The sequence below is a fragment of the Rhincodon typus genome, chromosome 20, assembly GCF_021869965.1.
Source record: "Rhincodon typus isolate 14 chromosome 20, sRhiTyp1.1, whole genome shotgun sequence".
NCBI lineage: Eukaryota > Metazoa > Chordata > Chondrichthyes > Orectolobiformes > Rhincodontidae > Rhincodon > Rhincodon typus.
Genome location: NC_063351.1, coordinates 28,752,451 through 28,777,355, shown reverse-complemented (window position 1 = coordinate 28,777,355; position 24,905 = coordinate 28,752,451). Strand labels below are relative to the sequence as shown.

At 39.2% G+C, this 24,905-nt stretch overlaps 1 protein-coding gene across 1 annotated transcript in view; it reads right to left on the bottom strand.

Annotated features, from left to right (window-relative positions):
• Positions 1 to 4,765: 4,765 nt before the first annotated feature.
• Positions 4,766 to 24,905, bottom strand: part of LOC109925411 (transforming acidic coiled-coil-containing protein 2-like) — a 37,341-nt gene continuing 17,201 nt past the window's right edge. The window contains exons 3-9 of the mRNA XM_048609195.1: positions 21,191 to 21,251; positions 20,312 to 20,537; positions 12,218 to 12,279; positions 11,497 to 11,612; positions 9,778 to 9,919; positions 5,065 to 5,199; positions 4,766 to 4,897 (exon numbers count right to left, since the gene is read on the bottom strand). Of these exons, the coding sequence (XP_048465152.1) occupies positions 4,766 to 4,897; positions 5,065 to 5,199; positions 9,778 to 9,919; positions 11,497 to 11,612; positions 12,218 to 12,279; positions 20,312 to 20,537; positions 21,191 to 21,251 (874 nt within the window). The remainder of the gene's footprint in view (positions 4,898 to 5,064; positions 5,200 to 9,777; positions 9,920 to 11,496; positions 11,613 to 12,217; positions 12,280 to 20,311; positions 20,538 to 21,190; positions 21,252 to 24,905) is intronic.

Below are 24,905 nucleotides of genomic sequence, written 5' to 3'. Positions count from 1 at the left end.
AGAACCTACTCCACTTAAAGAATGGGAGTGGTGGAGGTGGATTCTACAGGAGGTTTCAGCACAGTTGGATATATTTTTGAAAGTGATGAATTTAGAGAGCTACAGAAGTAGGGCTGGAGAATGGGACTAGCTGGGTGCTCTTTTGGGAGATAGGTACAGTGGATGGTATGGCCTCCTTCCAAACTGTAAAATTCTATGATTCTACAATTCTAAATGCTGTGTCTTACCGGAGCTGCACTCAACCAGAGAAATAGAGGTATTTCATCACAATCCTATCAGCATATTGGAGGGAACTTGGAAGTAAACTAGATACCTCTCCAGTTGAAACTCCACATTATAAAACTATGAAATGAACCACAATTGATTTACATAATTCAGCACCATTGGCATCAATTAATGTTAATTTTTTTTTTACACATTGAAGACCCTAAAATTATGAAAATTGTTATGATAATTGGCATTTGTTTCAAGTGTTTTTCATCTGATGTATTTGAACATTCCTTCAAGCAATAGATACTTTCATCACACCAAGTAAATTGTATTAAATATAGGAGTGCAAAGTCAATCATAAATTTACCATGCCTGGCAATCATGTATTTATTGTTCATTCAGTTCACAAATTGTCTAAGTTGGCTGATAGATGGGCTTCCATTCCAGCACTGGTTCCATTTCAATAGTTTCTTCATGTTAGTGCCTTGCCCTGAGGAAAAGGTGTTTCTGCACTGCAGAGTATTGGAAAATTATGCAGTAATTATGCATTTCATATCACTTTGCCTCAGATTCTGTCCCCAGAAAAATGTATTGAATTTATTCCTTTTTAACTGTTGGGGAACACTGACACACTAACTCTTTTGATTCTATGAATGATTTTTGTCACCTGCTTACAGACAATTATAGACTACAGGTATAATATTTGAACCGTATGCAAACAGATGACCCGACAGGGGCAGAAGTGACTCTGAAAATGACATGCATCTCCTCTGGCTGCTTCCTGTGCAGCTCAAGTGGCATCCATGCACTGAAGGGTTTTCATGTGAGCATCTCCATGTTCTCTGTACCCTGTCATGACATCAAACAGTTGCACCATCTTATATGACCCACGAATTACAAAATTGGATCATGGAGATTCATTCAATGTGTTTCCCCTCATCTTGTACTTCCAGCCAATATCGCCACCTGTGCATTGAGGTAGTAGCCTCACGCTGTGGTTGGCTTGACAAGCACTGTCCCCGAGACTGTTGGCTTCTAATCACTAAGGCTATTGAAGGCTATTCAACTCCTAACACACTGTAACACACCTTTATTTTTATCCATACACAGTAGGTTTTCAAATACAGCTCTCTAGTGCATAATGTCGAAGATCTGTCTCTTCATATGCTAATGCTGGCTTAGGGTCTTTTCTCTTTCTGATGTTAGAATCATGTGCTCAGTTGCTTCATGATTTACATGTCTCTTGTTATGTACTGTTTTCAAATATCACTCAAAGAATATGGTTCAGCTGGAAGAGGGACCAAGCATGAGCAATCAAAGCCCAGATAAATATCTTACAGTTGAAGCAATTAGAATAAATTGCACTATTTGAAAATTTCTGCAAGTACTACAAAGTGTATGTCATGAGCTCCTGGATTTGGCAAGAAGATTTGCTGCATTTCACAAGAAGGCAGAAGATTTTGTGACCTGTCCATACTTAGGTTGCAATGGGGTCAGCAGCTGCACTGTCTCTGGATCTGCAACTTGACCTGGAGATGGAGCAGAGGCGACTGAGAGGGTAAGTTCAGTGTGATGCATTCTACTCAGTTGGAATCAGAACCTTCTATGACATTAGCACAATGCTGCTTAGCAACCAGCCAATGCATTGAAGGTCTTTGTATGTGTTCTCATATGTTCCACCTCATTGAGATAGTCATCAGCTCTGTATCAGAACTCCCCCACAACCTTGCCCTGCATTGACATGGAAAATAAATTATCCTTGTTTCTGGTGTGGTTTTAACCCATGCACTCCCAGGGAATCTTTGCATGCTAGCCCGCTTCTATACTAGTCTCTAAAGAAAATGGCAGCATCAATATCGAGCTTTTCTCAGTGATTATCAGATCAAATGAAGAGGCCTCCTCATCAGTGCTGTGTTAGTGCTCACTGTCATTCATTCTTGCAGTGCTGGACTGGAAAAGCAGCTTCCGTTCTTGGCTGGCCAAAATCAGGAAATTGGAAAAGGGAATATTAGTGTGAAGGAACAGATGTTAGTTAGAAAACAAGTTGTCCAAGTCAAACCAACAGCAGCCACATAGCAAGGTAGGGTGGGGAGACAGTTGAGAAGGAATGCAAGGCAATAATACTGACAACCTGTTATCCTCAATGTTCTCAGATACAACAGACTCTGCTCCAGGCAGCTCTGACTGGTAGGTCTGATTGTCACGTAGTGCTGCTAAGCGAATAATGGGGGTGTGGTACTTTGATGAATCTGAGAAGTTAATGGAGCATTGGGTAGGAGATGTCATGTGAAGCTACATTTGCTGGCTTTGACCACCCGTATGAAGTTACTGAATCTCCTGAGGTATGCAATGCTGCTGAGTCTTCAATCAGGCTCCAGGAATTAATTTAAATAAAAACTGAAAGAACTGCAGATGCTGTAAATCAGGAACAAGAACAGAAGTAGCTGGAAAAGTTCAGCAGGTCAGGCAGCAGCTGTGAAGAAAACGTTAGCTTTGATTTTTCTTCACAGATGCTGCCAGACCTGCTGAGTTTTTCCAGCAACTTCTGTTCTTGTTCCTGGAAATAACCTTCCTTGCCACCGACTCCCTTCCCCTTAAGGTGGTGGCTCTTGAAGGTTTCCTGGCCCCTCATGGAAATGAGGTCTCTCTTCCTGTTTGGCCTCTATGACTAAATCCTTCAGCACTGCATCTGTGACCCTAGGACACCCCACTCTCTTCCTTAGTGTTTACCCTGTCCAGATGCAACATGTAGCCAGTGTCTGTACAGGCAGCTAGTAGCATTTCCTCGCATTGAATACAATACTCCTAACTGAGGGGTAGACTGTCTGCTCTGTGCCCTCACTGTAATGCTCCTTGCCTGCCTGCTTAGCTCTCTGGCAGCCTCCAGCATATGCCCCACTTGGCACAACGACACTATTGGGCAAGTGAGGAGGCAGCATCAAGTTTGCATGCTGCCTACTTCCAGAGTCAGAATTGTGGTTCATTCAAGAATTGCCACTCCATGCTCAAAGCAAAATGGCCCAGTTTTCAATCCTAAGCCCTTAACAGTGTCGCAAATACAGCAAAAACAAGACTCACTTTATGGCTACCTGGGGTAACTGGCTTGTTCATTTATACATTGGCTTACTGAAATGTCAATCCAACTCAATTCACAACAACACCAGGACCACTAGAAAAACCGTTGCAGGAGTTTATAAATGTGTTAGCACACCAATGTTTATTATAGTTTATCTACCTACACACTTTCACTGTGGCTCCAACAAGTCCAAACAGATTTCATTAGTGACTATTGAAACGATATTGTGCTTCTATAATTTGGCAGTGGCTGGCTTTGAGTAATCAAACAGGTACTCTTGGAAATATTTTGTTATGTGCTGATGTAATTATTGATGAATTAGAAAGGTATGACATCCAAATCTGCAGTAAGTTACAGCTGTTATGATTTGACATACTTTCATGATCTTTGTATTCCAGGTTTGAACATTAAAAGCTGCCAGGAATGTATGTCAGTGAGCATTGTTCCCAGTTCATCTGAACTCATTGAGGTAGAGCAGGAGATTCTGTAAATTTGAAAAGATTAACAACGAAGTCCTATATGCTGTATATATAGTCACCGGTGTACTGTCTATGCTATTTTCTTATCCACTTTCTGTAGGATCAAGATACCTTTGAGACTTCTGTTCACTCTCAGTGTGACCTTTAGCTTTCATTTCAATTCTCTGTCCCACTCCTATTCTGACCTTTCTGCTTTTGTCCTGCTATGTTATAATGATCCAATGAAACTCCACGTACTCTCAAGGAACATGACCCCCCCTTTTGATTTGCCATTTTACAACTTTCTAAACTCAACACTGAGTTCAGCACTTTGCCCCAATTTGGTTGGACAGCAGCTGCTGTGATTTTTTTTATGCCTCCTCTAGACCTATCTTTTCTTTCTTTACTGTCCCATTCCCTTCCCATTGGCCTTGCACTATCATCCATTTTGTCTTTTCGTCTCACCTGCCTTTTATCTTAATACAGACTTTTTTTTTGTTAATTCCTCATTTCTGCCCATTACCTGCCTCTGTACTTGCTTAAAACCTCACTTCATCTCTAGTTTTTCCTCATTCTGATGAAGGGTCAAGGACCTAAATGGTAACTTTGCTTTGAATCTCCACAGATGCTGTGTGCCCTACTCAGTAATTCCAGTATTCTCTGTCCTTACTTCCTAATTCTGCAAGCTACTATCTATGAAAATGTTTTTTCAACCACTTTTCAAAGGGTAGGAAGGAGTTTGGAAAATCAAGCAAACTGAATGCAGTAATAAAGTTTTCTATTTCACCCCTAGGCTAGCTATTATATTGCGCATGCAAAGTCACACCCCAGACCCTGTGGCATGAATCAACCTAAAATCCATAAAGGAAAAAAAAGGGAGGAATTGTTTTAAACATGCAGTCAACAAGGGGCAATTCAGAACTTCTATTCTTAAATGATTTATTTAAAAACTAAATAAAAATTATTTAAACATGCTTTACACAGTAGAAAACTTTTGATCAAGTTAATATACACACACTAATCAGTGCACTACAAACACAACACTCCAGGCAGTACGGGATACCTCATAATCTAAGGAGCTGCTGGGAGAGTTGGAAAGCTCTTTGGCTAGCTGCAGTGCTTCTATCCTCATGGCTGCATACACTAGCTCTTCCTGGCATTGAATTGGCAGGAAACAATCCACAGAAAAGCAGTATTGGAAAAAAATAAGTGTAAGACTTTGACTGTGATCAAATGTTGGACAACAAACAGAAATGGACATGAAAATGAATGCAAACACAAATAGTGGTAATGGAGCAGGAAATGATTTTCAGTACAAACCTGTAACTTGTACGCAAATGCCGAAGGGTTCTTTTCAGCTGTGTCAGGCTGCAGATAGTCAAGCTCATCATCTGTGTGTCCTATAATCCTACTTAACAAGGCATCTGCAGAGGCAACAGGTTCCTCAGGAGTTGCCTGCGCAGAAGGGTAGTGAAGGTGCAATATTTCAGGACTAAGGCAATTTAGTAACCTAATCTTGTAAACATATTTTGACAAAAGTGAATTGTGATTAAGTTAACATACATTTTTAAAATCCCATGACTAAATTAGCTTTTCTGAAGTTTACTGTACTTAACAGCATTGTTATCAATGCAGCAAAACAGATAAAAACCAAGCATAATGGAAAACAGAAAACTAAACTGCAAAACCCAACATTATTTTCATGTGTTACAAATGCTTTACTCAGAATTATTGCTTCACTAGTTTGATGTAGCTACTGGGAAAGTTTTAAAGTAGTAGTGATATAAATCTACCCTGAAAATTTACAGCTCACTAATATTTTCCAGTTTTAGACATGAATTTGTCAACTACAAAAAACAAAATATATAAGTAATGCTTCCACTGTCAAGATTAATAAGTAAAAACACTTTGGAAAAAGTAACAAGCCCTGAATGATGCACACTGCTAATAATGTACAAAATTGCTCACCAATTCAGCAGATTAAGAGACATCATGTAAATTGTGGATCTCTAGAACCTGCTTGTTATTTTATGCCACTTTGCCATTTGCTTCACGTAAATTGTATTTCTTTTTCAATTTCTCTGTTAATGTGAACTTGATGGATTTGTACTTTAATCAATAGGTCACTCATTAAACATAATACAGAAAGTTAAGTCTGCTAATTAAAAGTACCAGAAACTTTGTAATGATGTGATAATTAGTAAGTAGCTCCAATCAACTTCTTACACCCAAACATTGAATAATTTAAACTGTGATGACTCTTTTCTTAAAATAGTAAATTGTTCTTTGATTTTTTAAGATATTACATCTTTTGATATTTTTCTTACTATCCTTTGTCTGTTTTCACTCACTATTAATCAAATCTCCCTGTCCCGCCCATCATTTCTTTCTCTGTACCTGATTTGACCCTTGGTCACACACGCTAATTGTCAAATTTTCAGCCTTTTCAGCTGTTCCCAGTTTCATTCTCAAAACCAAAGTCTCATTTGGTAGGGAGATACACTACTCGAGGTTCCAAATATCTTGCTGCCTTAGCCATACTCCATCACAGTTTGCTTTTCCAGCAACTGCTGTTTTCAGTTGAAAATAGTAATAGAAATCTAGCTAAATCAACAATGGAATACAATGGTCCACAATGATGTAGCATAACTCTTTGATATAGCACCTGGATGGCATACTAGGAACCATATTAAATATCTGTGATGCACCCTGCTATACAGTCAGAAAAGATATTACAGGTGATCTTTAGAGGCAAGAAAACAGCAAAGCACAGAAGGCTTCAAGATACCAGGCTTTCAAAAAGTTCAATTTGAAAACAAGGTTGTACAAATGTTTAATGATTTTAATATCACAGCACAGCAAAGCAAAACAAAACTAATTTGGCAGAATTAATTGGTCTGCTGTACTGGAAATCAAGTTGACACAATTTATTTGATTGTGGTTGGTCAGCACGCCGAGCTGGTTCTTTGTTGTTCCGCAGACATTTTGTTACCCTGCTGGGTAACATCATCAGTGCAGCCTCCGATGAAGCACCGTTGCATTTTCCCGCTTGTTATTTAAACCTTGGAGTCCGTTGAACTGGATTGCCTCACTTCCGGTTTTCCTTCGCAGTGGAGTGTATATGGGGTTGAGTTCTGTGTTTGTTGCTGGCTTTCTTCGTGGAGTACAATTGGGACAACACCAAGATTGTGGGACAAGCAAAGCAGAGACAGGCACGGGAGTTCCTAGAAGCCTGGTACTCCACGAAGAAAGCCATCAACAAACACGTAGAGCTTGACCCCCATATACACTCCATTGTGAAGGAAAACCAGAAGTGAGGTAATCCAGCTCAACTGACTCCAGAGTTTAAATAACAGGTGAGAAAACACAACGGCGCTTCATCAGAGGCTGCACTGATGATGTTACCCAGCATGGTAATGAAACATCTACGGATTAACAACGAACCAGCTCAGTGAGCTAACCAACCACAACAGTCACAACCCGAGCTACAAATCTACTCCAAAACCTTAATTTATTTGATTCTCAAGTAAAATATGCATGTTAGAAAAAAATAGCAGCACATTATTTTTATACCCCCCAGAGAAGGGAAATTTTTGTTTTGTACAGCAGTGAACAACAGATACCACAGATTTATCACCGCTCCACTGAGGGACAAATGACTTGATTAAATTGAACTTTCTGCTAGTGCAATTACATTTTGCAACAAATTACAATGCAAGTGGTTTACTGTACCTATGTACACAAGTTACATCTTTCTGTATAATTTCTATCAAATAAAAATGTGATTTGAGCATTCTTGGGATGGTACCTTGCCTTTATTCTTAAAAAAAATTTTGAATGTTACCGTAACTGAGACTATGTCTGCATTAACAACTGTGAGAAACAATATAATGTATAACCTTCAAATGTTTTCCCTGAAAAGCAAAATATTCTTGGACTGTATATCTAACATGATTTGCACATCTTCATGGAAATCTTCTGGTTCATTCACTGAGCAACAGATTCTTTAAAATTGGCAAAATTCCTAAGTATCCCTTCCTTTTGTATGGTGTAGGAAATTTGTATCTTAGTCATTGAAGAACTCAGGTTACAGTGCAGAATGGGTGAAAATGTGTAGCTGGGATGAAGCACTGAAAGCATTGACCTTGAAGAAAACAGCTCACAAAGACTGAGAGCTCTGTGGTGTTAAGTTTCCCCTTTAGTACCGAGTCAAATGGGCCTAAAAGCAACCGGCAGAAAGGGTGCCAGCAAGCACCCAATCATACTGCAGTATCCTCAATGATAATTAATCAGAAAGTTTAATAACACTTTATCCTTCATTTTTAATATAATTTTCCACATAGCAAGGTACAAGATTATTATTAATAATTTAGCTTCTATCTAAATCCAATTTAAGCAAACTTATTTAAAAGCAAATGGACTTTTTAACTGGAATGGAGAAATTCAGCATTTATAAAAAACAAAAAATAACTTTCAGGAGCAGTGACTGTTTACAGCAATTATAACTGTGCGACTAAAAACTCAGTTCCACTTCACTGGACACAATGTAATGTTTTTAAAAGATTTTATTGAGACAAATGGGGTAATAAGAGGAAGTTTTCATGAATTCACTGATCGCTTTGTGTTTTCACTGGGCAGGGGAGGGGATAGGTGGGCGTGGGGGGGGCTTCAAGAGCACACCGAGTGGAGGAACACTGTAGCGTTGACTTCTGGATTTCTGCGTTATTCACAGTTGTGCAAACTCCCAACATTGCTGTCGAGCAACAGGAACAAATGCTGAAGATTCTGCAGTCATTATCATTCTAAAACCTGTGTCATTATATCCAGCATGCAAATTGCCTTTTATGTCAGCATGCATTCTGAAATGAAGTCTTTAAATATCCATATTACATCATCACCAATAGGTAATATACACAATACCTACAAGACTAATAACTTTAGGCCACTTAGTAGGTTCTATAGAAACCTACTTTAAGCATTAGTCAAACCCATTTTAATTAGTGAGCCAGAAGGTGAACTTTGTTACCCCATAGTGTAGTTGAGGAAAACAGCATTGATGCATTTATGATGAAACAAAAACAAAAAGCCAGGAATGATGGAAGGTCACTGGGCTCAAAACATTAGCTCTGTTTTTCTCTCTACAGATGCTGCCAGACCAGTGCTTCTCCAGTACTTTCTGCTTTTATTTTAGATTTCCAGTACCTGCAGTTCTATGTTTTTGTTTTGATGCATTTATTGTCATGAGCTTGGTTGAAACAGTGTGGGAGGGAGGCTTGTGTGGAGCACAAACATCAGCATAGATATGTAGACTGCTTTTGTGGCAAGGTGGTAGTGTTCCTACCTCTGAGCCAGGAGGCCTGTCTTCAAGTCCCACTTGCTCCAGAGGTGTGTCAATACATTGGAATAGCTTGATCAGAAAATATCTAGATATGTGGACTGTCAGTAAAAGCTGTGCAATGTCCTGATTGCTAAACATGAAACGTCTCTGGATGCAAAATGACAAATTGTTTCAAGCTCACAACTATTCTACAAACGCCACTAAATTGTGAAGCACCGATGTCAGTCACTGTTTGCTTTAAGGTCTACAAGTCTAGTTCTTTACACTGAAAGATTATTTAAATTGAAACCTCAGCTCAAGAACAGCTCAAAGTTCACAAAAACTCAATAAGGATGAAGAGGGTGAGTTAAATAAAAGGTAGCTTGGATCAAAGCTTTTGATCCTCGACATTGATCTGTACCCTCAAAGGTTAATAAGTTATGTTAATTCTTTGCTTCTTAACCCTCCTGAAATAGAATTAAAGTCACCTTGTGAAAAGCAGGTCTATGCCCTACAGTTCAGTACCAGTGCACTGATACACAGATAATAACTCATCATTCATCCAGGATTTAAATGTGAGCCTTTATTCAATGGTTTCAACATGGGTACCAAGACAAGAGCAAGGCTTTACTGTTTACTACTCTTTACTTTACTATCATTATTTAATTTAAATTAGTTTATCATTAGTGACTTGATGGATCAAGAGGATTACTCACCAGGTCTGATTTTACTGGAGAGGAGTTCAGGGAATCTTTGTCTTTCACTTTGTCAGGTGACTGTAAATGTGCCTCTTGGCTAGGAGCCAAGGGTCGTGCGATGGAAAGTTTATTTGCATCATCTGCTTCATCTAAACTTGAGCTGAAAAATAATTTGTATCCATTCAGAGGGCCATCATTAATTACACAAAATAACATTTTAAGTCAGATTTTAATTGGATCAGTACCTGCAGTGGTCAATTTCTTAGAAATCTTAGAAACCCTACAGTGTGGAAACAGGCCCTTCAGCCCAACAAGTCCACACTGACCCTTAGAGCATCTCACCCAGACCCATCCCCCTATAACCCACCTAATCTACACAACCCTGAACACTATGGGTAATTTAGCATGGCCAATCCACCTAGCTGGCACATCTTTGGACTGTGGGAGGAAACCGGAGCACCACAACATATACATGACAAACAGCAGAAACTACAGCATGTAGGCAGGGCTAAGAAATCAATCAACCAACAGATTAAAACTCTGCAGTCATGCAACGTCAGGTCTGATTAGTGTAAGATCACTGAGCAAGAGAAGACACCAAGATCATTCTCATCCTCAATGATGTCAGATCCTGGCATGAGATTTCAAAAGACAAGGTAATTTTGTAACTACCTTCAGCCAAAATTGTTGAGTGGATGATTCATTTTAATCTCTACCAGAGCTCCTCAATCTTCAGCCAATTCAACATACTCTTGTAATAGCAAGAAACTGGGGAGTGTATTGTATGCAGCAAAGCCTTTTAGCCCCCAACAAAATTGGATGCAGTACTGAAGACATGTATTTCAGATCTAGCTGAGCTGTTCCAGCACAGCCATTAACAGGGACATCTATCCAACAAGACAGAAAGCTGGCTGGCTAATTCTTTTATATATAAAAAAAAACAGGGCAAACTAGATCTGGTCAATTAATGCAAATCCATCTGCTCTCAATCATCAGCAAGTGGTGGAAGGTGGTGTTGACAGTGCCATTAACAGGCACCTAATTATCAATAACCTGTTCACCAATGCATAGATGGATTCCATCAGGATCTCTTGACTCCAAACCTCATTCCATTCCTAGTCAAAACATGAACAAAGGAGTTAAATTCCTGAGGTGAGGTGTGAGTTATTGCACTTGATCAAGGAGCATTTGATGAAGCATAGCATCAAGGTACCTTTATAATGTTGACGTCAATGGAATCTGACAGGGTTGGAAAAACTCTTCACTGGTTCAAGTCATAGGTAATGCAAAGAAAGATGGTTATGATTGTTGGAGTAAAATCATCTCAAAACCTGAGCATCACTGCAAGAATTCCTTAGGCTAGTGTCCTGGCAAATCATCTTCAGCTCTTTCATCAATAAACTTTGCTCCATCATAAGGTCAGAAGTGGGACAGTCATTGATGATTGCATTGTTCAGTTCCATGTGCAATTTCTCAGCTAATGAAGCAGTCCATGCCAACATGCAGCAGGACCTGAACAACACTCAAACTTGACATTGCCTGACAAATGGCAAGTAAAATACAAGTGTCAGCCAATGACTATCTCCAACAAGAAAGAATCTAACCATCTCTCCTTGATATTCAATGATGTTATAGTCACAAAATCCCCTACCATCAACATCCTGGAGGTCATTGTTACCCAAAAGCTTTTCCCTGAAAGCACACCACATTATAGACAGGGAGATCCTGGATACATACCCTGAACAAGGAGTAGTTGAATCGGATAACCTGACAGGAGGGCATTTTATTGGACTGTCTTTCAGAGAATCAATCTTTAAGTACATGGACTGTTTCTTTGTATTTGTTTCATGTTGCTAGAAGGAAAGAAAAGTAGAATATTATTATTTGTAGCACTGGGAATAATAAATTACCAATCATGATTATGGCAAAGTCACAGCAGAAAAGTGGAAAAAGTTTTTGAGAAGAATTGTAGCTTAGGTTGTGGATGAGGTTGTAGACTTGCTCATCGAGCCGCTGAGTTTGATTGCGAACGTTTCGTCACCCTGCTAGGTAACATCATCAGTGCTCCTCTGGTGTTCTGTCCCACTTATTATTTATATGTGTCAGTTTGCTGGGATGGTTGGCATCACTTGCGGTTGTGTTACCTAGCTGGTAGACAAAACGTCTGTAATCAAACACACCGTCTCGGCGAGCAAGTTTACAACCTCAGAAAAGTGGAAGAATGCCACATCAATATTCAACCCTATATACTGCCCATCATCTTTAAAGTGGGGGCAGGTAGAGAGTTCAACATGATCTCAGTATACAGATTACAAATAACTTCGTCAGTAGCTGGCAAAGTTCTGCATTGTGGTCAATTTATTAAACCAAGTAATACTGAAGCTCAATAAGTTTTGAGTAGATTCAACACAAAACAATTACTTTTGATATTAGATGTTACTATGAAATTAATACTTACAGGTGATGATGAACCAAGTTTTTCCATGTATTCTATGTCCAGTGAGTGTTCATATCCCAGGACTGCATGATAAGACATTGAAAAGCAAATTTAGACAACAGAATAGAGTGGCCTTCTGAAGGAGATTCTGAACAAACTGCTCTGTGCAAGGTCTACATATTGTTGTGTCAATGGAAAGTACTAGATCATAAATCATTATGAATACAGGCCATCTTATTTTTCCATAAGCATCCACATAGTCATGGAGATATTTTGGCAGTTTGCACAAACTAACAATGCTCAATGTGTCTATTTACCACAATGTCCAGGATCACCTTGAAAACAATTATCAAACAACAAGCTGATTAAAGAAAGTAATACATGGCCATGAAAAGCAAGATGTGAAATAACGCACAGTTCAGGTGCCATTTGATTTGATAATTGATTATAAACAGTTGTAAGAAATATTATGAAACAATGTCTTTTCCAGTGGCATGCATGCCTAACTACAAACATGGATTCAAATTAGGCAGTGAAAAAGAAAGCCTGTCATTTAGGTTGCACTTTTCACAACTATTGCATGTTTCTAAGTGTTTTACTGGCAATAAAGTCTATTTTCCATAAGCATTCATAGTCATGGTAGTATTTTGGTAGCTTGTGCAAACTAACAAAATGCCCAATGTGTCTATTTATTGCATTGTCCAAAATGGCATACCATGGCTCAGTGGTTAGCACTGCTGCCTCACAGCACCAGGAACCCCAATTCAATTCCATTCTTGGGTGACTCTGTGGAGTTTGCACATTCTCCCTGTGTCTGTGTTGGTTTCCTCCGGGTGCTCAGGTTTCCTCCTACAGTCCAAAGATGTGCAGCTTATGTGGATTGGCCACGCTAAATTGCCCATAGTGTCCAGGGGTGTGTAGAATAGGTGGATTAGACATGGGAAGTGCAGAGTTATGGGGTGGGATGGGGTGTTCTTTGGGGCCAAATTGCCTGCTATCACACTGTAGGGATTCTCTGATTTTGAAGTGTTAGTTACTGTTATAATGTAGGAAATGGGGCGGTCAATACACAAGCAGCAATGTGATTATGACCAGATAATCTGATTTTATGATGTTGATTGCGGGATGAATATTGGCCAGAACCCCTCTTCTCCTCAACACTACTTTGAAATAGTGTCATGGGATCTATCCCATCTACTTGAGGAGACAGATGGAGCTTTAGTATAACAAAAGGCAGCACTTCCAAAAGTGCAGCCACTGCCCTCTTAGTACTGTGTAGGAAAATCAAACCTGAAGTTTGCACTGAAGCTTTGGAGTGGGATTTTGAACCTGGAACCTCATAACTCAGGCACAAGAGTGCCACCAACAGAGCTATGGCTGACACTTCATATAACTGATTATTTTATAATGTAAAACATTTTCACAAATAAACCCAATAATAATTAGAATCATAGAATGCCTACAATGTGGAAACATTTGGCCCATTGACTCCACACCAACCCTCCAAAGAGCATTCCAACCACACCTACCTTCCCTAGGCTATAGCCCTGCATTTCCCATGTTAATCCTCATAACCTACACATCTCTGAATACAATGGGCAATTTAGTATGGTCAATTCACCTAACCTGCACATCTTTGGACTGTAGGAGAAAACCCACGCGGACACAGGCAGAATGTGCAAACTCCACACAGAAAGTTGCCAAGGGTAAAATTGAACCAGAGTTCCTTGCATTGTGAGGCAGTAGTACTAACCATGGAGTCACCACGCCATTCCATAAGTTGGGTAATATGTTGGGTTTGTTGAAATTATTTTTATGTAAATTTTCAAATTCTTTCCAGATAGTGAGTACGGATTGATTTCCTTCTGAACTTGAGACCCTACAGTATTCACAAGCAGTATTTCAGCCATTCAGATCTGATTTAACTTGCACATCCTCAGTCATTCTTTCTGTTGTTTTGTTGCTTATATGCAAGATCACTTATATTTGATTATTTGTTCTACTAATCAAACATAGACCCTAGAAATTTTACTTGCACTGGATCAAGTTGAAATGTAAAGTTATTGTGCTATCTGCTGTTGTGAAGTTTTTTTTAAAATACATTCGGGGGATGAAGGCATTGCTGGCCCAACCGTAACTACCCAGAGGGCAGTTAAGAGTCAACGACATTGCTGTGGGTCTGGAGTCACATGTAAGCCAGACCAGCTAAGGGCAGTTTCCTTCCCTAAAGAGCATTAGTGAACCAGATGGGTTTTTCTGACAACCTACAATGGATTCAATTAGTCACCATTAGATTCTTAATTCCAGATTTGTTTTTTTAATTGAATTCAAATTCCACCATTTGCCATGGGGGTTTCAAACCCAGATGCCCAGAACATTAACTGGGTCTCTGGATTAACACACTTGTGACAATACCATTAGGCTATTACCTCTCCATAATGTTCAGAAGTTAAACAATTACAAAAACCTCTACATTCAAACACTTGATCTTATTCTTAAATGTTAATATTTTATATTTATGATTTATTTGCACTTGCTGGTTTTTTTGCCCTCAATTTGTAGCTGGTAAAAATTAGTCTCCTACCTTATTTAATTTCACATTTAAAAAGTAAGAATTTCCTACCTATTTAACCATTACTTCATTCAGCTTCCTACTCCTAACACTGAGAGGCATGTAAAGTGACAATCACAGTTAAAATCATGTTTTCTTGCTGATGTTAAAAGTATTTCAAAAACTTCTAAAACCACTGTATATTTTTAAAATTTAAAACAAATCACTCGCTCTTTCCAGATTAATAGAACTACTTGTTTAGATTTAGTGTATGATCAAAAAAATGATGGAAATTTATGACATAAATGCAAACCAATGAGTCCAAGCCACCTTATAAGGAGTCACCCAGCTTCATCCCACTTCTGGCTCTTAGTTTCTAGCCTTTTAGTTTTTGACACTTCAAGAACATAATGTTTAAATGTTCTGAAGGTTTTTCATTACCATACCTTCGAACAGTGAATTTCAACTCCCACCACTGTTTGGTTGAAAACAATTTTCCACTAAACCCTGTTTCTTCTATAGATCTATGCCCCTGGCTATGGATTCCTTAACCAAGAAGAACAAGTCTCTTTTCTTCAGTTAGGTCTCTCTTTAACTTCTTCTGTTCCAAAACACACAACTCTAGCTTTCCTTATAACTAAAATTCTCCAGTTCAGGCAACACCACTGTAAATCTCCTCCGTACCCTTTCTAGCAGAATCACATCTTTCCAATTGTGTGGTGTCCAAACCAGACCTGACCCAGAATATAACCTCTATATGGAATAAAAACTTTTCTGTTTGACCTGTCAAGTCACGTTTAAGGGCCTATGGACATGTACTCTGAGGTCCAACAATTCCCCTACACTTCTCAGTATGTTGCAATTTATTGTGCATTTCCTTGCCTTGTAAACTTTCTCCAAATGTACTATTTCTCATTCCTCCAGACTGAACTCCATTTACGACTGTTCTATCCACCTGACTCAACCATTGATACTTTCCTTCTGTCTAAAGCTTTCTCTAAATGTATTAATTATAACCCCTACAAACAAGTCCAAATCATTGATATATACTTTGAACACCATGAACATATTTAACCCAGCAGAACACCCCAGCCTCCCGCACATTGACCATTACATTTTTTTACTGGTCTCTGAGCCATTTTTAGATCCAACTTGTCACTTTAACTTGGATTCCATGTGGTTTTATCTTAGTGATCGGTTTGCCATGAGGGACCTTATTAAAGTCTATGCCAAAATCCATATAGACCCCATCTGACACTGCATGCTCTTTGTTACAGTCTCAAAAAGTTTGATTAGTTGGACTCAGTTTTCCCTTATCAAATGTGTGCTGACTCCCTTTTATTAATCTTGCAAAATGAGGTTTAATCCTATGTATCTGAGTTTATCCAATAATTTTTCCATCACTCAGTTTAGATCAATTGACCTGTAATCATTTGGTCTTTCCAGTTTTCCTTTTTTGAAGCACTTGAGTTGGATGGCTAGATGTCTAGAGTGTGACACAGAATGTTGCAAATGGTGTGGGATCAGATCCCATATCAGCTACAGTAGATTAGGGAGGTCCACCCCCTTGGCTTGCCCTATGTTTGCATAATGTTAACTCTCAGGCTACATAGTCACCAAGACTCTCTGATAGCACCTTCGAAACCTGTGACCTCCACCACCAGAAGGGCAAGGCCAGTAGGTACATGGAACAGCAGTACTTGCTAGTTCCTCTCCAAGGCACACAACAAGGAACAATATTGTTCCTTCACTGTCAAGAGTTAAAATCCTCGTACACACTTCCTAAAAATCACTGTGGGTAACCCAACACTCCAAGGACTGCAGGTGTTCAAGAAGGTAACTCATCATCACTTTCTCCAGGGAAATTCTGGATAGGCAACAAATGCCCACATCCCAAGAACAAATAAAACCCCCAACCAAAAGAGATGCCTGTGGTCCTTTGTGGACAGCATTAACATCATACCGTAGCCAGACAGGATTAAAAAATGATGGCTAGGATGGCTGCTATTTTCTCTCTTGCTTTCCATTACAGCCTAAGATATATTTCAGTTGGACATTGGAGTTTAGCCACGTGCAAAGATGTAAATCTTCTTAATACTGCCTCTCTTACTCTGTTCATTTCAACTAATACTTCACATTCTACCTTCCTGATTGCAATATTTCTATCGTTCCTCTCTTTTGTGAAAGCAGACAGAAAATATTCTTTTAAAATATTCATTGTAAAAGCCCAACTAATAAGCTCCACTATCTCTTCAATTATCCACTTGTGCTTTATATATATGTAACATGTTTGCCAAGTCCAGAATGGTTAATCTGTTTCCATTTTTCCAAATTAATAATCATACATTGAATTAATTTATACAGCCAATAAAACACTTTAAAGATGTAGTCAATGTTGCATTTAGAGAAAAGCAAACAACTCTTAACTTAATATTATTTTCCATTGTTTCATCATAAAACATGGAACCTAAACCCAAATTTTGAATTTATTTAGCAGATTACAGACGCTCCTAGCTCTGCTTTAAAGTAATATGAAGTATATCTGTTCCGAGGAGGGGTCACCAGACCCGAAACGTTAACTCTGATTTTTTCTTCATAGATGCTGCCAGCTTTGTTGAACTTTTCCAGCAGCTTCTGTTTTTGTTCCTGAAATATTTATGGTTCGCTCAGTTGCTGGATGCAATGCAGAGTGATGGCAACAATGTGGGTTCAATTTCTGCACTGGCTGAGGCTACCATGGACGACTCTCCTTCTCAAGATTTCCCCTTACCTGAGGCAAGCTGACCCTCAGGTTAAACCACCACTAGTCATCTCTTCATAATAAAAGAGCAGTCCTATGATCTAGTATGACATCTACACTTTCCAATCTTGCACCATTTAAGAAATAATTAGCAGATCAGTTCCTCCTATCAAAGGAGATAGCCTCATGATCCACATTATATTCCATCTGCCAAGTTCTTGCCCACTCACTGAGCAAAATCCTCCTTAAATCACATTGGATCTTCATCACAACATACATTCCTGCTTATCTTTGTATTCTGTGCAAATTTGGTGTATTACATATGGCCCCATGTTCTAATCTTTGAAAAACACTGAACAGTTGGGGTGCAAGATTCCAAGCATTACCTATTTATTCTGATCTCCGTTTTCTGCTCCACTTGTCATAGTCTTCCAATGCGAGCATTACCTATTTATTCCGAGCTGTCTTTTCTGTCTGTTAGCCAATCCTTAATCCATCCAGTATATTAACTCCATGTTTCTGTAGACTTTAGATTACCAATCCTGTTGCGAATGCTACATAATGCTACAGTCATATTTCATGCCACAGAAGCACTTCCCTGATCCCCTAACCATGGAATTCCCTATCACTTTTGCCCTCCCATTCTTCCTTCTCCACACTGTACAACTGAGATGCCCTTGGTGAATATTAACCATTGAGGGGACACTGTGGAAATTCACCCGAATGATATTGGGGTAAAAGAATTATACTGAGGTCATGTTACATACACCTAGGCTTACATTCTCTTGCATATAAAAGAATAAAGTATAATCGCACTGAGGAGTTCAACATGAGTAAACGGCATGATACAATAAGGAGGAACAATCTCCTCTCTTAGGAGAGTTCACCTCAAGGGGTATAACTTTAAGATTCAAGATATAGTGATTCACATTGGTTCCTCGTTAAGTGCCGCAGTTTTAAAATTCTCAGCCTTGTTTTAAATCACTCAATGGTCCCACCCTTGCCTAGGTCTGCAATGATATTGAATCCTGTAACTCTCAGAAAGATCAGTCTTCTTCCAATCCTTGTCAGCATTCCTGATTGTAATTACTCCATCAATGTTGGTATTACTGAGGCTCTCTGGAAGGCATCTGTGCTCCACCAGCCCCTCCTCTCCAACCATGTACATGATACCATCCTCAGGATTGTACTGTGAAATTCTGAACAATGGAACACAGACACCAAGAAACAACTGAGCAAATTTAAACTACATTTTGGTCTTTTCTTTGTGTAAAATCTATGAGTTCTAAAGTGTCAAGTTCCCCCAACCAACATATGCAGGAACTATGTGCATATTAGTTCGTGATGATGATGCATTTGTTATGGCTGTTCACAAGGGCTGCATGACAGTGACATCTGACACTTTGTTGATCAGTTTGGAATTTCTACCCTTGTCACCAAAACAATGGTGAGATTAACTCAAATTACATTTACTGTAATGTGGAACAAGGACAAACAGGGGTTCCACATAAATATAATAAGTTCCAGCAGTATACTCTTGGATATCTTTTCATTCATTATTCCACAACTCCATTCCAGAACCAAAGTTATGGTCACCACAAGCATTCCAGCTGACTCAAACTCTTGTGGCACAAACCAGTGAGCTGCTGCCTCTGGACACCCAACTGGCATCTTAATTCCCAGAATTAGGATTAGCACCTTGAATACATCACCAATTTCATACCCAAAATAGAACTTAAACAAAACTTACTCCTCTTGATTTTTTTTATTCACTTGTGGGACATGGGCATTGCTGGTTGGCCAGAATTTATTGCCCATCCTTGGTTGCCTTTGAACTGAATGGCTTGCTTGGAAATTTCAGAGGGCAGTTGAGAGTCAACCACAGAATCACGTGTAGGCCAGACCTGCTAAGGACAGCAGAATTCTTTCCCTGAAGGACATCAGTGGTTCAAATCCACAGTACAATCCTGAGGATGATAAAATTTGTATGGTTTGAGAGGAAGGACTGGAGGAGCTCGGATGCTTTCCAGAGTGCTTCAGCAGCACCCACGCTGATGGAGGTCCAGAAAATTGCAACTGCTCCATGTCACTCTGACAGAAGAAGAATGCCTTAAGCTGGGTGCAGAAACATGATAGGTAATTGTTCCCTTCTGGATTGCTTGCCTGTTTCTTCTAGTGATATTCTGTATTCATTTGGATCTCAGCACCTGAAGCATCCAGTGAAGCCTACTGACAGCATAATGAGTGGAATTCCTGTGGTAGCCCAGCAGTTTCCCCAAATCCTACAGACCAAAAATTCACCCATTTCTTCTTCCATTGAAATTTGTGTAATGGATGAAACAGATGGAACCTGAGCAGGACTAAGTTGCGTCACATTTTCTGGGTCCTAACCAGTAATCAACCAACCATCCATCTATCCATCCATCCTGGCCCAGATCAGAAATTCTAATATATTGTGCTTGACAAAGAATCTGGATTAGGGATTAAATTTTCATATCTATCACCTTGCAAAAATGAAAATTTAATATAAACTGCACATCCTGTTATGTTTATCAGAACAGTAATTCATCTTGCTTTCTAATATGAAAAGCTGAAATATTATTATACCCTTTATAACACCCTATATTCTAATATGTGGGAAAAGGTCTGTGATACAGCAGAGGTCATTCCATTAAATCACAGAATAAATGGTGCCTGAGATTATGCTTTTATAAAATGTATAAGGAACATAACAAGATAATTATACCACTTCACTGTAGCCAAATCAAATTACAAGTTTATCCAGCAGTTACACGAAAAGAATGTCAATGCTTTTGAAACTTACCCGTTGAAGAATAGTTCTCATTTACAAATTCAGAATTCTCATTCACAAATGCTGAAAGATCTGAAGGCTGAGGATAATCAGCTTTATCTTCTTCCAATTCAGTTTGTATTCCAGAGTAAGACCATTTCTGATTTGTCACGGAAGACGCCAGTTTCTCTTCATCAGTGGCATGTTCCACTGTGCCAATTACTTGCTGGGTCTCAGGAGTAGTAAGTGGGGTTGATTCCTAAATTTTAAGCGTCAAATATATTAATCTTGAAATCAAATTCTCAAATCAGTATCACCAGCCCAAAGGATAATCAATAGAAGGCCTGCTTGGACTTTCAGGAACTGGTACTACAACTGAAATATTAGAAATATACTTTTCAGATATTTTTGTTTCTTCTTTAGGAAAATATTTATATCAAGCCTTTATATCAGAATTTCTGTCTTCTAAATGAAAATATCAAGGCTAACAATGTTGTTCAGTGCAACAAGGTCAGAAATCACACGACATCAGGCTATAGACCAACAGATTTATTTGAAAACACAAGCTTTTGGAGCCTCTCTCCTTCTTCAGGTGTTGAGCAAGGCTCCAAAAGCTTGTGTTTTCAAATAAACTTGTTGGACTATAACCTGGTGTCATGTGATTTCTGACCTTGTCCACCCCAGTCCAAACCGGCACCTCCACATCATGGATACAGTGCAACATTTAAAGTGACAAAGTATCAAATGAAAGGCAAAAATGTAAGTCCACTAACTGTTTTTGGCTATCCTTGAATTAATTTTTCTGATAGTTAGTGCCCTCCCCAAATTCCCTCTCATTTCCCTTCCATTTGTCACCCACATCAATATAATAGTTAGGAGTTCTGGAATTGATTTGAATCCATGATTACTGACCTGTGAGGATGTTTCAGATAGCGAGGTGCGCTTTGGGGATTTCTTCACCCTGAAAGTGTTTCTGCAGATAAAAGCAATGGATTTAAAATCTTCAACTGCACCAGCTATCACTTCACAGAGAGCAGCCAAAAATACTTAAGTGCTGCTGCTCAGTAGAATTTTAGATTGACAACTATACTTTGAATGCAAGTGCCACTTAACAGCTTCAAGCCCCACAACTCCCGAAACATGGTGAATATGTCTTTCATTATGAATTGTGCTCTTTGATAAATGGCTATTTCAAAACACAATAAACAATCTGAGATTGCTAAGGGATTTTTTGCACATCAAAGCTCACAAATTTGACAAGAATATCTAGATCTATCACAAAAGTTCAGCAAGAAGCCTAACTATCTCATAATCTATGGTGTGTAATGAGTCTCTCAAGGAGTTCAGTTTGAAATTAAGTGAAATTGGCAGCTTAATCAGCCACGTTTTAATTTTTTTCAGCAATCTTGCTGCAGTATTGCTGTTGCTGATTTGAAGTTTAAGGAATCAGTGGGAACTGCTGGACAGAATCACAGCATAAATAGAAATCAGAATGACCATCTCATCCAAATAACATCTTGCCTGGTCCACACAATGCAAGTACACTTAAAACTGTTTTTGGCAGGTGCCATCAGGCAACTTGAATGACCATTTCTAGCCAAGCTACAGCACATGGATACATTTTAAAAAAAAGCTGTTTTATGCAAATTTTTAAAAGACAATGAATGTATTAGGTAACAGATAAAAACAGACAAATGTATCAGCAGCTCTGAAGTGGCAGCAGCAGGTCACGCAAGTAACAACTGTAAGTATGCTGTACACAAGGATTTAGCTGTCCACAAAATACAGAACACAATAATGTCAGTCCTTTTACACAGCTGTGACACAGATCCATATAAAAAGAACTGACACAAATAATGCAAACTAGCAAAGAAAAGGTTTGCTAAGAAGGTGGATAAATCCTCTTAATGATAGATATGTAACTGGACTGCATTTGTGAATTGATGGGACAGGCAATGAGGGTATGAGAATGCAGACAAGAATCATTCAGTGCCTTTGATCGATTTTTTTAACTCCGAGACTTAAAACTCTTTGAAAGAAAGTTCTGTTAGATCATTTTTAGTGTTGGAAATGATTATAGCACCTCAAATGTTTGCGGGTGATGAAAGATGAAAGAATCAATAACAGTCACGTGTTCAGAAGATACATATTTAAATTTTTCATATGTTCCTTAATAGGACTGGATGTGGTTGGTGGATATAAGAATTAGTGCGGAACCCCAATCAGATTTTTTGGTGGGCATTGTTTACAATCTTATTGACAAGAAGCCCCTGCAGAACCGGCTCCTCTCTAAGCAACTTGAAGGTCTGCATGTGCAAAGCTGGGAAAAGTATCAAAGGTTTTGGAGTAGATTTGTAGCTCAGGTTGTGGGTGTTGAGGTTGGTTGGCTCGCTGAGCTGGTTTCTTGTTTTGCAGACGTTTTGTTACCCTGCTGGGTAACATCCTCAGGGCAGCCTCCGGTGAAGCGTCGGTGTGTTTTCCCACCTGGTTTTTAAACTCTGGGGTCCGTTGAGATGGATTGCCTCACTTCTGGTTTTCCTTCGTAGTGGAATGTATATTGGGTTGAGTTCAATATGTTTATTAATAGCATGCTTTGTGGAGTGCCAGGCTTCTAGGAATTCTCGTGCCTGTCTCTGCCTAGTTTGTCCCAGGATTTTGGTGTTGTCCCAGTCAAAATGGTGGTTCTCCTTGTCCATGTGGATTGAGATGAGTGAGCATTGGTCTTGTCTTTTTGTAGCCAGTTGGTGTTCATGTACTCTTGTTGTTAGTTTCCTTCCTGTTTGTCCGATGTAGTGTTTCTCACAGTCTCTGCAGGGGATCTTGCAGATGACATTGGTCCTGTCCATGGCGGGGAGTGGGTCTTTAGTTCAGGTGAGCAGTTGTCGCAGGGTTGATGTGGGCTTGTGTGTCACTCTGATGCCCAGCGGTCGTAGGAGTCTTGTGGTGAGTTCCGACGTGTTCCTGATGTAGGGTAGTGTGATGAGTGTGTCGGGGCGTGTAGTATCTTTCTGACGTTGTTCATGTAGGCATCTTCTGACCCAGGGGAAAGTATCGCTTTAAAAGTACCTGTTGCAGTGGCTTAATGGCGGTAGTACATAGCATTGGGTCAAACTGCAGCAGTTCTGTGGAGCAAGAATATTTGAAGAATCCACAGCAGCAACTACATACCATTTCCATATGCATTAAGGTACCGAAACATACACTAACTGCCTCCAAAAGCTTTGCCCAACAACAAACATCATTTCCAGTCATCAGTCACTGGTGTCCAGGTGAAGAAGCTGGCTACAGTCAGGTTGACAGAGAGGAAAAACAGTGCCAGGTGTGAATTGCATCATTTGATCCCTTTCTGTATAGGGATGAAGTCCACCGTGTGTTCCTGAAGTGAGCTGTTGCTGTTTTAATGCAACTGGGCAGTAATGAAATAAAAATTGCCACCATAGTGATCAAAGCCAACTAACTTATTTGGTCTAAGTCTGGAATGTTCAATGGTCAACATCCAATCATAAAACTAAATTGCAATTGAGAGCTTCATATCATATTGTAAACCATGACTTTGGGATTCTTTATAGGTACTCAGCACACCCAGAAATAAAATGGGAGAGTTCAATATATATTATTCTTTGAAATCTTCATTATGCCGATAACATAGCAATTGAAGTGCCAGTCATAAGGACAACAAACATATTTGTTTAGAGATTGAGTATATTATGAGGATTTTATGACAATTTGGTAATTGCATCAGTATTTACATGAGGGCTAAACAAGAGAAATCAGTTTGAAATTGGGAAAAAAAAATCTATATTACCATCGTGGTATTATGTTCATTGTCAATGTCAGAACATGTCTTTAATAAGGATGGGAACCATGCCATGTGTATGTTCTTATTACAGTTTATTCCTTTTAGCTTCTTCTCAACACAAACACTGTATACTCAGCTAAGAATCCCATATGTTTCAATCAAATCTTTTCTTATTTTTCTAACTTCTAATGCTTACAAGCCCAATCCACTTTACCTCTCCATGAAAATCTCTCAATACCCAGGATCAACTTTCTAGACTACCAGTATATATTTCCTTAATTAAAGAGAAAACTGTTCACAGTATTCCAGGTGTGGTCGACTAGTGCCTTGCATAGATTTAGCAAGGCATCCGCACTTTTATACTCCATTCTCTTTGAAATAAATGCAAACAGTCAATTTGCCTTCCCAATTACCTGCTGAAAAAAGATGCTAGCTTTTTGTCATTCATACATGAGCATTCCTGAATTCCTTTATGTTGCTGTTTTCTGCAGTCTTTCCCCTGTTCTTCCTGCCAAAGTGCATAGCCTCGTATTTTCCCATATTGTATTCCATTTGCCAAGATTTTGTCCACTCACTTAACCTGTCTATATCCTACTGTATCAGAGATAGTAGGAACTGCAGATGCTGGAGAATCTGAGATAACAAGGTGTAGAGCTGGATGAACACAGGAGGCCGAGCAGCATCAGAGGAGCAGGAAGGCTGACGTTTCGGGCCTGGACCCATCTTCAGAATTTCTGAAGAAGGGTCTAGGCCCGAATCGTCAGCCTTCCTGCTCCTCTGATGCTGCTTGGCCTGCTGTGTTCATCCAGCTCTACACCTTGTTATCTC